At 41.4% G+C, this 13,227-nt stretch overlaps 1 protein-coding gene across 1 annotated transcript in view; it reads right to left on the bottom strand.

The window, feature by feature from the left end:
- Window positions 1-12,862, bottom strand: part of ABHD17C (abhydrolase domain containing 17C, depalmitoylase) — a 30,706-nt gene extending 17,844 nt beyond the window's left edge. The window contains exon 1 of the mRNA XM_010208393.2: window positions 11,837-12,862. Within this exon, the coding sequence (XP_010206695.2) occupies window positions 11,837-12,372 (536 nt within the window). The 5' untranslated portion in view covers window positions 12,373-12,862. The remainder of the gene's footprint in view (window positions 1-11,836) is intronic.
- Window positions 12,863-13,227: the final 365 nt, after the last annotated feature.

The following is a 13,227-nucleotide window of genomic DNA, read 5'->3' as shown; positions in this document are numbered from 1 at the left end:
CAAGATTTCTTGCTAGTTAACTTTTCCCCTCAGAAAAAGGATGCTTACCAATTAAATTAGCTATTCCACAAGAAGCGGAAGCACCTACTAGTGGATCAAGGACAACTGTTAATGCGATCACTTAAGTGCATTACTTCAGTTGATGCTAAAGGTAGAAACTGACCTGGAGAAACATCTCAGAAAATTTAAAAAGAAGGAGAAGAGAAGCAGACTCTTAATGTTATTCAGCATCTTCTTTGCCTCTACCTGTGATGCAGTCCTTGTTAAGCCAGCAGGCTTCCTACTTGATTGCAGTATCACCAGGGAACAACTGGTTATGCAGGAAAAAATGTTTGCAATTCCAGTCTGTGCCACACCAGCATTTAACTGCATACCAATAAACCAGGACAGCATAAAGAGGTCTTGCACTTTGAGAGGGAGGTTTTGAAATAACAGGTAACAGTGCAGTGCTTGGAAAAGTAGTTATATTATTGTCTACATTAGGGCCAAATGACTATTTAGACAATAAGGTTAAGCTATGTAGGTTTTCTGCACTTCACCATCTCACAACACCTTAGAAAACAGAAATGATGAGAATCTTAAGAAATTATTTAAAGAGGAAGTCTGATGAGTTCTCCAGTGAAGAGCAAGAAAGCCCACATTAAACTAGTTCCCAGAAGCATTGGGAATAATGGAAGGCAAACAGAGTAACAAATGACACAATAGTGCTTGCTAAATAAAAGTTCTTCCTCTCTCCTTCAAAATCCCAGTAATAAAGTTAGTTCAGTTTAAGGTAACATTGCTTTCTTTATTACAAATTAACATTCACTTCATAAAAAGAGAAAAAAATTGATATTGCTATGCATGTCCAACCACAGAGAACAATCATCTTGGTTTGATTTCTCTTGTTGCTGAAACATAACTAATTTAGAACTAAATCCAGCTAAGAAACATCCAAGATCCTTATGTTTAAGGTTCTTCATTATGAACATTATTGAAGTAGATTTTTGGATGGAAAGGGTAATTTCCTGAAATAATTGGAAAGTGCCAGATCTTATTTATATCAATAGTGTCTGTTGAATGCTCTACATGAAACGGTCTACAGGTGTCAGATGTTCTTTGACAGAAGGCAATTTGGAAGGTGGTATATTTGGCACCAGCAAGCCTAGTCTCAGGACAGAAAAGAACTCAATAAGCCAAGGAGACTGTACACTTGCTCACCCTCTACAGAACTGGCTGAACATTGAGGATTTATGACAATCTTATCTTTCACAGCAAGAATTCTGATGCAACTCAACTCAAACTCCAGCACTTTCACTCTTCATTAATGCAAATGCAATTTCGAATAATTAATTTTTTTCTAAAAAGACAACTATATTGGTGCCTGGATTCCTTCACAGGTCACAGTTTCTGCATTCAGATTGATTTTTAGTATAAATTTCTAAAACTAGGATAAAGAGCTAATTATATTGGCTTTATGCACCGGGAGCTTTGGAAGCTAACATCACATTACATGAATAATTAGCAAGAGCTCAGGAGAGAGGGCAGAGGGTTTCGGTATCAGAGAAACAGAAGCTTAGAAGCTGGCAGAGATTTAGGAAAAGTAAAAACCTTTTAGGCATACTGGTCAGGCTTACGATGAAACACTCCCTAACATCCTAAACTACTGTACTGACTCCTCAAAGGGTGTTTCTTGCATCAGGAAGAGATGTGTGCAATGCAGGGGATCTCACAGCATAATTATTAACCAGTCTGAGGCAAAGGTGATGTGTTCACAAAGTAGTATGTGTAAAAATAGTAAAGCTGTAGCTGAAACACTACTGCACCTCTTCCTACAACTCTGGTAGTTTTATGGTTGGTTAAACTTGGTAAGATGCTCATACCCAGACTGCAACACTAACTTTTAATGTAGTATTATCAAGATACAGTAAAACCATGACTCACTAGAAAAACAGACAAGCTTTTTACACTAGAGAACAACAAAAAACATGATGAAGAAAACGTGTCACATAACTTCATAAGCAAGTCGAGGTACATTCCAGTCTTAGGGGACGGAAGAAACCGACTGACTGGCTCTTAACCAGCTGCCTCAAGGTAAGAATTGTCCAGGGAACATCTCCAAAATAAATATCATACTGAACTAGCTACTTCATTTAAAAAAAACAAACACAGCACACCAAAACATACACACATTTGTGAAAAATGAAGCTACAAAGAACAAACAGCATGCTAGACAAGACTTTTGTAAATCTTCCCCAGAGAACATGCTTCAAAAATAAGACCATTTTATTGAAAGATGCCACTTCCCCCAGGCTGTCACACAGCCAACATCCCACTTCAACGAATTCATCAGAATTCGGGGCAATACCACACAAACATTAAGATCTGGACAAACAAACCAGTCCAATGCTTAAGGTGAGAAGTTAACTACTCAAAGTTTCTTTTAAAGTGCAGACAATTCCATATACTATTTTGGTAACAAAATCCTTAACAGAAGTCTAACCCCATATTACCATTGGCTTATCTTTTATTTTGCATATTATTAAGGCCTGCAATTTATTGAATAGTGTAACAGTTAATATAAGTTGTCTTAATTTATACATAAAGAGCCATTAACCTTAATGGAATAATGATAAAATAATCTGAAACTTAACTCAGTTTATCTGTACACTGGGGAAAAAAAATAGCTGTTTTTTCTTCTTTGCTGATATGGACAATCATTTTTCAAGTTCTATGAGAATATCCAAAGCAAAGCTAACTAAAAGAGAGCAAGAAATCCAGAAAGATCCTATAAGCTGGGCAAAATCCTTGCTAAACAAGCTTATTAAAAGAGAAATATGTCAAGCCATACTCTTCAAAGGATGCTTTCCAGAAAAAAAACATGTTGAAGTTGGTCTCAGAATTGTCAGACTTGTTGGATCCCAACATCCATTACTCCATAGTTGTTCATTAGCTGCACACACACAAAAAACATCCATGTCACATCACAAAGTTAAATTTAAGATCCCAGTATGTTAGACCAGTTATGAAATTTGACAGTGTTCTGTAAAAGACAAAAATAAATTTAGAAATAAATATCTTTGAGCTACTAGCTGAGACTGCATGCCTTGAGAGGGGTTATGTGCCAGACACTGATGTATGCAGCTTGTTTCACTCAGTCTTGGCTGCTATAAATAAGACTCACCACAGTCTTATTATTCTTAATATTTCTACATGTAAGCAGGATTGTTTAACCAGGCATGGTAACAAAGACCTTCCTAAAAGCATACACAAAACTGTCTAAACCAACAATTCATTTCAAATCAACAGTTTTTAAAAAAGCATTTTTGTCTTGAAAGGTATCCCTAGAAAGAATTTCAAGGGATTATACCAATAAACCATATTACAGTTAGAAAAGTATACATTGAGGTTTTTCACCAAATCTGCAATACAAAAAGAGTCCCAGAGGCAATACTTTGAGATTACCCCTAACGTCTTTCCCTCTGGACTTTGAGGCAAGTGTACTGACTGAAAACCTCATCTTCCACATCATCACAGAATCATAGAATGGTAGGGGTTGGAAGGGACCTTTAGAGATCATCCAGTCCAACCCCCCTGCAGAAGCAGGGTCACCTAGATCAGGTCACATAGGAACGTGTCCAGGCAGGTCTTGAAGACCTCCAAGGAAGGAGACTCCACAGCCCCTCTGGGCAGCCTGTGCCAGGGCTCCCTCACCTGAACAGTGAAATAGTTTTTTCTTATGTTTAAGTGGAACTTTGTGTTCCAGCTTCATCCCGTCACCCCTTGCCTTGTTGCTAGCTACTATAGAAAAAAGGGATGTGCCAACCTCCTGACACTCACCATTTAGATATTTATAAATGTTAATAAGATCTCCCCTCAATCTCCTCTTCTCCAGACTAAACAGCCCCAGTTCCCGCAGCCTTTCCTCGTATGAAAGATGTTCCATTCCCCTGATCATCTTGGTGGCCCTGCACTGGACTCTCTCCAGCAGTTCCTTGTCCCTCTTGAGCTGAGGAACTGGACACAGGACTCCAGATGAGGCCTCACTAGGGCAGAGTAGAGGTGGAGAAGAACCTCCCTTGACCTGCTGGCCACACTCTTCTTGATGCATCCCAGGATGCCATTGGCCTTCTTGGCTACGAGGGCACATTGCTGTCTCAGATTTACCTTATTATCAGTCAGGACTCCCAGATCTCTCTCTGCAGAGCTGCTCTCCAGCAGTTCGACCCCCAGCCTGTACTGGTGCATGGGGTTGTTCCTTCCCAGGTGCAGGACCCTGCACTTGTCCTTGTTGAACCTCATGAGGTTCCTCTCTCCTCAACTCTCAAGTCAGTCGAGATCCCACTGAATGGCAGCACAGCCTCTGGGGAATCTACCAGTCCTGCCAGTTTGGTGTCATCAGGGAACTTGCTGAGGGTACACTCTGTCCCCTCATCCAGGTCACTGATGAAGATGTTGAACAAGACTGACCCCAGAACCATTCTTCCTTTGTGATGCCACACGGAATTTCCCTTTTTGAAAGTTGAGATGTTACAGATTTTATCAATGATTTCAGGGATTTTCCCAGAGACATGCATGTGCTCATCAAGAGATGTGAAACCAAGGGTTGGAAGGTGGGTGGGCACTGAGCCAGATCCTATTGTTTAGCCCAGTTTTGTGCCTTTGTATGATTTGGTTTCACAGTCAGCAAATACAACCACAACGTTTAATGAAAACAGGAGAAGCTTTGCTCTGTAAAGTTAACATGGTGGTTAAAAAGTAGAAAGATATGGACAGACATAATGCCAGTATAACACTGTCATTATGCAGCTGTCCTATGTTTGCACCTTTCTGGGATTGTTTGTGGGCAGCATAGCTTAATATGCAAAAAATGCCATAATAAACCACTTTTCTCAAATTAGACTTTGAAATAAAGAATGCAAAAATGTTCCCTCACCCCTTAAGCTGACACTATGCACTATTCAACCCATTCTACGCTCTCAGCCTTCTATTAAAAGCACCTTTTTCCCTTTGTTTTCATACAGAGTCTCCTGGGTTTACAATCTCACTCTTCCATTTCTAACAAAACCTGACACATTAAAAAACCCACGCTGACAAAACACTTGGTTTGAGAGGAGGAATGAAATTCAGCCTCATCATCAGATGTCAGGTTGAGCACGCAAGATCAGTGCAAGTCATTCATCTAAAAACTGGAAAGCAGGACAGTCGAGATGAAGTAACAGCAAATGGGTCACTGAAACTGCTTATTCAACTCACATGTACTAGTCTCTACTGACCTCAGTTACCCACTGTCCATCAACTTTTGCAGGTACATGAGGTGTGTCCACTTGTACAAACCCAAGATTTTAGAGTTAGACAAAAAACAATCCTTAATTATTTCAATTTCAGATCAACATAAACAGTCAATATATACTCAAATTAACATGAAGAGACTGTTAAGAGCCACCAGCATTTAAAAAACTGTATGTGTCTTTCCTGGACCCAATTAAAACACAAGGAATCCCTCAGCTTGCACATGGATAAGTGCCTTCAATTTCTCTCTAGTGCAGTGGCAACTGAAACCATCTCCTAAACAACACACCAAGGTTTCTGCCCTTTTTAGGTGCTGTCAAACAAAAGCCTGTATGCACACAAGCATGCAAGGTACAACACACTCACAGCTCATTTTATGACTCATTTCAACTGCTTCCAATGCAGCCTTGTAATTGATTTGTATTTGTGAGGAAGGGCAGAAGGGAGTGTCAGTTATTCATGCAATTTATTACTGGCTTCAGGAAAAAGGCTAAGTTATTCATTCATTCATTCCATTTATTACTGCTTCATAATTTTGAGACTGTTGACTTTAAAACCAACTGAGAGTGCAACTGAGGAACTGATTTCTTGGTATTTTGCTTAAAAAGTAGTTTTGAGGCATGGTTTAATAGTAAAAGTTATTATAATGTCATTGCTGTCTCTCCTAGGCAAATGTCATGTTGAAACTAACTATGAAATTCAGATGTATGCTGCAGAAGTAAAGCTCCAAACAGCTAATTGCTTGGCACTGCCTTCGTCCTACTCTTATCTCCACATAAGGAAGCATCACAGCACCAAAAAACCTGAGGAGACTGAAAAGAACCTGTTTGCTTTATTCAGTATGAAAATCTAAGTATCTATTTGTTAAGTAAGTGTCAGTTTTCCCCACGAAACCAGTTGCTGGCAGATAATCCCCTTTCACAGTTTGCAATGTTCTCCACCTACACTCACAGATACCTCCAGTCTGGGACAGCTATTATACTTGTTGAGGCTTTTTTCTTTGTTCCTTTTACTTATGTTCACAAGTACTGTACTCCACTGTAAGTTTAGCCCAATGCTTAGAAACTCTCCAAAACCACAAACTAACAAAGGATACAGGTTGAATTTTGGAGAGATTTTTTGATTTGGAGATTGTGATGGACTGGAGATGCTCTGGCTTCAGAGCAAAACCACTGAGGTGTGCACAGTCCAGCTCATACTCTACTGTTAAAAACAAATTTAACTAATCCAAGTGCTACCTACCAGCAACATGAACAGGTCAAACAGCCATTGTGTAACAACCACCAGCTTCATCTCAAAAGGAGATGCACTTCTCTAACCAGAGCCTGCCTTTCTCTCAGGTATACTTCATGCAATTCAGTGCTAAAAAGCAGACAGAAAGCACCTTTAGTTCCTTCCTCATGTAGGATTTAACAACACATTTCTGATGATGTTAAGAACCAGGTCTTGCAACCTCTGTACAGCAGGGTAAACCAACATCTGCAATTCAGGAACAGTATTTCAGGACTATCTACACACAGGGCAACAAGTATTGTTAGTCAAAGCCTCTTTGGCGGTTTATTTTCCTTCCCAAATATCACTAGTTACGAGACATTTTGACAGTGAAAAATCTTGGGTGTTTTTTAAACAAGCTTTGATCTTGCAGTCCTGTCAGAAATAGAGAAATATTTCACAAAACTACTTTTACTTCAGTGACTACATTATGTAATACAACACCAAAGCTCAGTAAACATTTTGAATAACTTTGAACATCAGAGCACCTGTTTAAACAGTTGTTGGTATCTATCCCTGGGAGGCTCATCATCTGTTCATTGCAGAGACAGCAATAAGTTTTTTCTTGAAGCACTGACCATGGCAGGTAGAATGAGTAAAGAGACTACTCTCTAAAACTTAAAATAACCCTTTGCAGGTATTGTGTCAACATTATAAAAAAGGTTGAAGTGAGAACTCCATTACAAAAATATGAACAACAACAAAAATTGTGGTGGTGTTTTATCCAAGTCAGTGATGTAAATATACTGGGTGATGCACCACAAACAAGGGAAACCTGAGTACTCCTGAAGCATTGATCATGACTCTGCCAAGCCTTGCCTTTGGCCAAGTCAGGAATTTAATGGACAGCTTTTTATCAAAACCTCTAAGTATTCAACCTAAAGAACTCAGGTTGGATCATGCACAGAAACACAGAGCTGGTGAAAATAATGATCCTGTTGCAAAGAAAATCAAAACGATAATTAACTGCTTTGATAAATCAAGGTAAAATAAAGCTGAGGCTATTATTCACCTAGAAAGTTGTATCCACTTCAGCAAATAAGAATGGAAACGAGCTAAACTAATCAGAAGATTAGTTATCACTCTAGTCTAATCCAATTAGGTGTGGTTCCTAATTTTACTCAAATGAAAACTGTAACATTTTTCCACCTACTCTTGCAAAGGAAACAGCATTAAGAGATGATTGACAATTAGCACCACGAATACTAAAACTCCCATGTAATAAAAGGTCTGGGATGGTTTTGTTAACATTAAATTTGGGGGAAATGTTTTTTAAAAACCTATTTAAACACTCAACTATCTGCTATCCATTTATGAAAAGCCCTTTTACTATACCATTTCACTATTCTCATCACGCCATATTGACCAAGAAGCATAACATTTTTTTTTAGGTTTTGGAAGTGAACCAATGCTCTCCTATGGACTGAAAGACAAATACACATGTTTTGAGAATGGAGGATTTAAGTACTACCTTAGCATCTATCATTTATCAAAAGCTTAAATAGAAATAAGAGATACTAGTTTATACTGTGCAACATGAAAAAAAAAAATCAAGCTGTATTTTGTTAAATGAAACAAAAACAGCTCTTCTAAGCTGCATAAATAATATATACAAATAACAACATAAATAAATGTATTAACTACATTTTCTTCACTTCCTTTCAGTGTACAAAAGACAGACTAATAGGTTCTTCTCTACTTCAGAAGCAGAATGTGGAAGCAGTGCCTTAACTGGAATTTTAAAACTCTTCTCCAAATGTTTAGAGAACACACAAATTGATTTTAATATAAATAGCACACAGTCAACAAAGCAGCCATGGTTTTGTGCTTAAGCACTGTACCCAAACTCTACTTATACATCCTGTTTTTAAGCACCATACATTGTCTCAATGCAAATGTGTTAGAAAGTTCAACCTTCCCAGAAGGAATTCAGGAAAGGGGGGAGGAGGATGACAATTGAGTCATTCTGTGCAGATGTTGTACTAAGTCAATCCAGATATCAAGATAAGAGTTAATCACATCTAAATAAAAAGCCCCAACTTAAACCCATACGAACCACGAGAGAAGCCTGAGTCTGATGTAGCTTCTCTTCAAATCCACTTCTGGTTTTGGAACAAACAAAGCAGAAACAGACTAACCTGCCTAAAATAAAACACTCCCAAAAAAATGTAATCTGGAGAAACTAAACAGAAGACTGTTTTTGAGGAACATTTAGATACCAGATGGAAGTTTTTTAATCAAGTGGAAATAAATATATGTAACAGCCCAAATTAATTACTCGTTAATACGTGATACTGGAATTAGAGCAATCAGTGCTACAGTTTGACCTCTAAAGGAACATCTATAAAAATACATTTCAAGGGAATAAAGTGATATGTCAACATCTTTACCTGGGCTGGAAAGACACTTATCATTCAAACTTAATTAGTAAAATTATCACTTAAGAGTATACTTGGTTCATGAGAAGAGATACTCATTTGATTAGAAGGAAGGAAAACAGTTACACTTTACAAAGACTAAAAAGCCAGAAAATAGTTGACACATTCTCCAAAGACAGGCTGATGATTGAAACTTAACCAAAAAAAAAAAAAAGCTCGATTATTTTGTTTCATCCACTGTTTACAAGATAGTTCAATAACCATTTCTTACCTAAGGTTTGATACCTAAATGCTTATGGGATAGGAAGAGCCTCATTTCAGTACTCTGTACAGTCAAAATTTGCAGCCATGTTTGCAAACACACTCAACTCACCATCACTTCTAAGATTTGGCAGCAATCTGTTTTCTCCAAGTGCAGGGTTGATTCCCACCTTACTCAGGGCAATTTTCAAAACACACTGATAAATTAGGACTTGCTAAGTATCAGTGGTACTTCACAGGCACAATTGGAAGAAAAAAAGAGCCTCAGACTTCCTACATTTTAATGATTCCTTTCTGCTGCCAGGTGGAAAGTCTGGTGGATTCAGAAGAGCAACAGCTTCCCACAGAACTTAGCACAGATGACTAAATGCTTTCGATGGCATAGTGAACCTCTCCTATTTTAAGACTTCACTTTTAACTTTGCATTACAGTTCACCACCACATGACTACAGGCCAAATGTTAGGGATTTGCATTCAGAATGAAAGCATACACAAAACTCTTGGAAGCTACTGATGAACTGCTGCATCAGAAATGGGATAATAGGACATTTTACCTCAAGAGGCAGACCTGTATTTTTACAGCAGAATCTTTCACTTAATTTTGAACACCTTGGTCTTATTAGCAATGGCTAAAAATTATCAACTGAAGTTCACATTACTGCTTAGAGACTCCATCAGCAGAAAGACTAGTGTTTCAGCTCATACCTCTTGTGAAGACACTGATTTGTAAATAGATTACCTTTTTTTTTTAAAGCTTACATTTCACAGTAACCAATTTTTTTCCTAGACACCTAAACTACTGTACTACTTCTTTCCAAAAAAAATCTAACCAATGATAACACAACTACTCTAACTTAGCACTAAGGATGTGGAACTTATAAACATGGCAAAGAGTTGGCAAATTTCAACCCCTCAGTTTAAGGAGGAAAGCAGAATCTAGGTCTTGTACAACCTACAGAAAGGACTCCAGTATGAAGTGATAAACTTCCTCCAGTCACAGCTCAACAGAAGTAGCCCAACCTCCTCAAATCAAGCTGGGCATGTATTGGCATCGCCTACTGGCTCAGGCTTCTCAAATAACTTAAGTGAAGAAATCTCTTGTTTCTGGATCTACGTAGATCACAAACACATGCTGAACACCTGTGAAGACAGGAGCACTTCCAGGCAGATGTGACTGCACATTTGCAGAGCTCTAGAAGGCTTTCATGAAAAAATATCATCAATTAAACAGAGAGAAAACACAACTAAAGGACAAACATTAGCTAGGCTTGGCTTAGACATGGCACTTTTCCTCCCTTAAACCTTAATTTACATCATCCATATGCATAATAGTGGCACTTAGTAATTTAGTCTGCATACAGTATATGAAAAGTATTTCTTTACATAAGATCATATTATTTATATTCAAAGTTTCCCTTCCTGGAAAACAACCCCCGAATCTGGTTTGCTCATCAAACACACAGAACACATGCTATGAGAAGTTAACTTCCCCCTACACCTTTCTCCTTCCCTGCTCTTAACCTGACTTGGTCAGACACACGTCAAAAGCCGTTTGGGATTCACTACTGACCAATCTCCAGATCCTTGAAAAGCCAATTATCTAAATTAGTAACAACTCCTGCCACTATTTTTGCAGCTGGCACGTATGCCTAGGATAGATATTTAATACTCATTTCACATAAGCCAAGTTCATCTACACCACTCCAGAGCCAAGAACAGCAAACATTCAACGTTATTTTTCTCTTGCTGCAGTGCAACCATTTAAGCTCTAAAAAGCTCTTTCAAGATACATTCTGCAAGGTGCTACTTTAAGAACCACTTATGCAACAGCAAAAGGAGCTCATGGCTTCTGTTGACAGAAGAAGAAACAGAGGCTCAGGAATGGCAACCAGTTGTAGCAAGGAGCCATTGGGAACAGCTCTACTCTGGATTTCCTAGAAGTCAAGGCCTCCCTCTTCCTGTTGGCCATGCTGCCTTGCCAAATCTGATTGCTGCTCCTTTTGAATGCATCCTTTTGAATGCCATCTACTTCAGCATCTCCTCCTGGCAGAATCCCTAGCTCTACTTCCACCCGTCAACACTTCCATCCATCCATCCACGCTGCTCCCCTACCCAATTTGCTAACAGTTGTTTGTCAAAAGAGAAAGATGTCAATGTCACACAAGCTGGCGTAAAATCCCAGACGTGTCACAGAACATCAGCAGTTTCTTGGTAAGTACTGGCCTAGTCTACTACCAAATTTGGTCAAAGCTTCGCTTCAACTGGGTTATGTCTAAGCTTTGACTGTGGTGGGCATATCTCAAACAAAAGTGGCTTTTGCGTCTTCCAAACTGAAACTGCAAGCTGTGCCCTATCTCCTGCTCAAGACGGAGGTTTTCAATGGTGAAGCAAAGGCTAACAAATAATACAGCCGAATAAACCCCTCAGTGTAGAAAAAACCCAAGTATGGAGGTCTGTACATCCTTTTAACTAAACGAAGCCACTGAGCAAATCACCTTGTAGCTGTTGGTAGAAGATCTGGTGAGGCCATCGAAACAACTCCAACCATCTATAAACCCTTCCCTTCCACCTCTCAAGAGGTTAACTGCACAGACCATTGGACTTCTTAGGATTAAACAGAGCTACAGAAATACCTTGTCCCAACATCCATTTACCTTGTCCTGAGGGCCTGCCAGGCTGCATCAATGTCTGCATACAGGTTTTTCTCAGAGGGCTTGCCGGTGCTCACCCCGTAGCCAGAGTAGTCATAAGAGAAGACGTTGCAGTTGATGCGAGAGCCAAGGCCAATGTAGAAGCTGCACATCTGGCCCAGGTCCACAGCATTACCGTGTGAGAAGAGCAGTGTGTACCGGCCAGTGGGGGCACAACGTACGAACATGCAGCCCAGCCTGTTATCTCGAGCTGTGCGGGAGAAGAACACTTCCACGGCATCCAGTTCCCGCTGCGAATACTGCCAGTCCGCCCGCTCGCTCAAGTGCAGACTGCAGGTGCCCGATCCCGTGGGGGTCCCTGCCCCGGCTGCCGCCCCGGCCTCCTGCTGCTGCTGCTCAGGCTGCAGCACGGTGTAGGTGGGCTCCGGGGGCAGGAAGGCCAGTTTGGCAGCGATGCGGCTAGGGCAAGGCGGGCAGCAGAACAGCCAGCACAGCTCACCCAGAGAGAAACCGTTCATTCTGGGGCCTTGTTCTGGCATCAGAGACACCGGAGAAAAACTAACCTATACTGGAAAGAAGTCAAACCAAAGCGACCCAGAGCCCTCTTCCAACGCAACCTGGACACCTTCCTGCAAGGCTACCAGCTGCCCTCCCAAAATGCAAACAATGACAACCTTGGAGGAGCTACAGTTCAGCAAAACCAGAACAGCTCGTCGAAGCCTGAGAACGTGCTTATAAAACAAAAAAAAAAAAAGCCAGCTCCACAAAACAGAAATGAAGTAGAGCCAGCCCTTAAAATCCCCACAACTAATGCGACAGTAAATGCAACTCCCTAAAGCACCACCCTAGACCCCCTCGAAGGAAACCAATTGTACGTCCGTGTACACATGTATACAATGAATTCCCAGACCCTACTGTTCAGCGCGGCGCCCAGAATTACAGGCAGCCGCCCCCCGCGCCGGAGCCGGCCTCCCGGCCGAGAACATGCAGCCAGCCCAAGCAAGGGCCCTTCCCCCCGCGCAGCTCCACACGCGGCCACCCGGCGCCCGCCCGCCTCCACCCCGCTCCCGGCCCCGGCCCCCGGGGACGCCCAGCCCCGCGGCCCCCGCAACGCAGCGAGGAGCCCCCCCCTCAGCGCTACCGCCCCCGGCCCGGCCCAGGCAGCGTCCGAGCGGCGGCGGGAAGAGGAGAAGGAGGAGGAGGGTCCGTCGGGCAGGGGAAGGGGAAGGCAAGGTCGAGGCTCAGCCGCGCATCGCCGCGGGCAGGGCCATGCCGGTTGCGGCGCGCAGGCAGGAGCAGGCAGCGGCCATGTCCCGGCGCTCTCCCCTCTTCGCCGCCGCACCGCTTCCGGGTTACGGGCGCGGAGCGGGGCCGCCCGCCGCAGGTGCCGGCGG

The sequence above is a fragment of the Colius striatus genome, chromosome 7 (genome assembly GCF_028858725.1).
Source record: "Colius striatus isolate bColStr4 chromosome 7, bColStr4.1.hap1, whole genome shotgun sequence".
NCBI classification, from domain to species: Eukaryota; Metazoa; Chordata; class Aves; order Coliiformes; family Coliidae; genus Colius; species Colius striatus.
The sequence above is the reverse complement of the archived record's forward strand: the minus strand, read 5'-3'. Positions and strand labels throughout refer to the sequence as shown.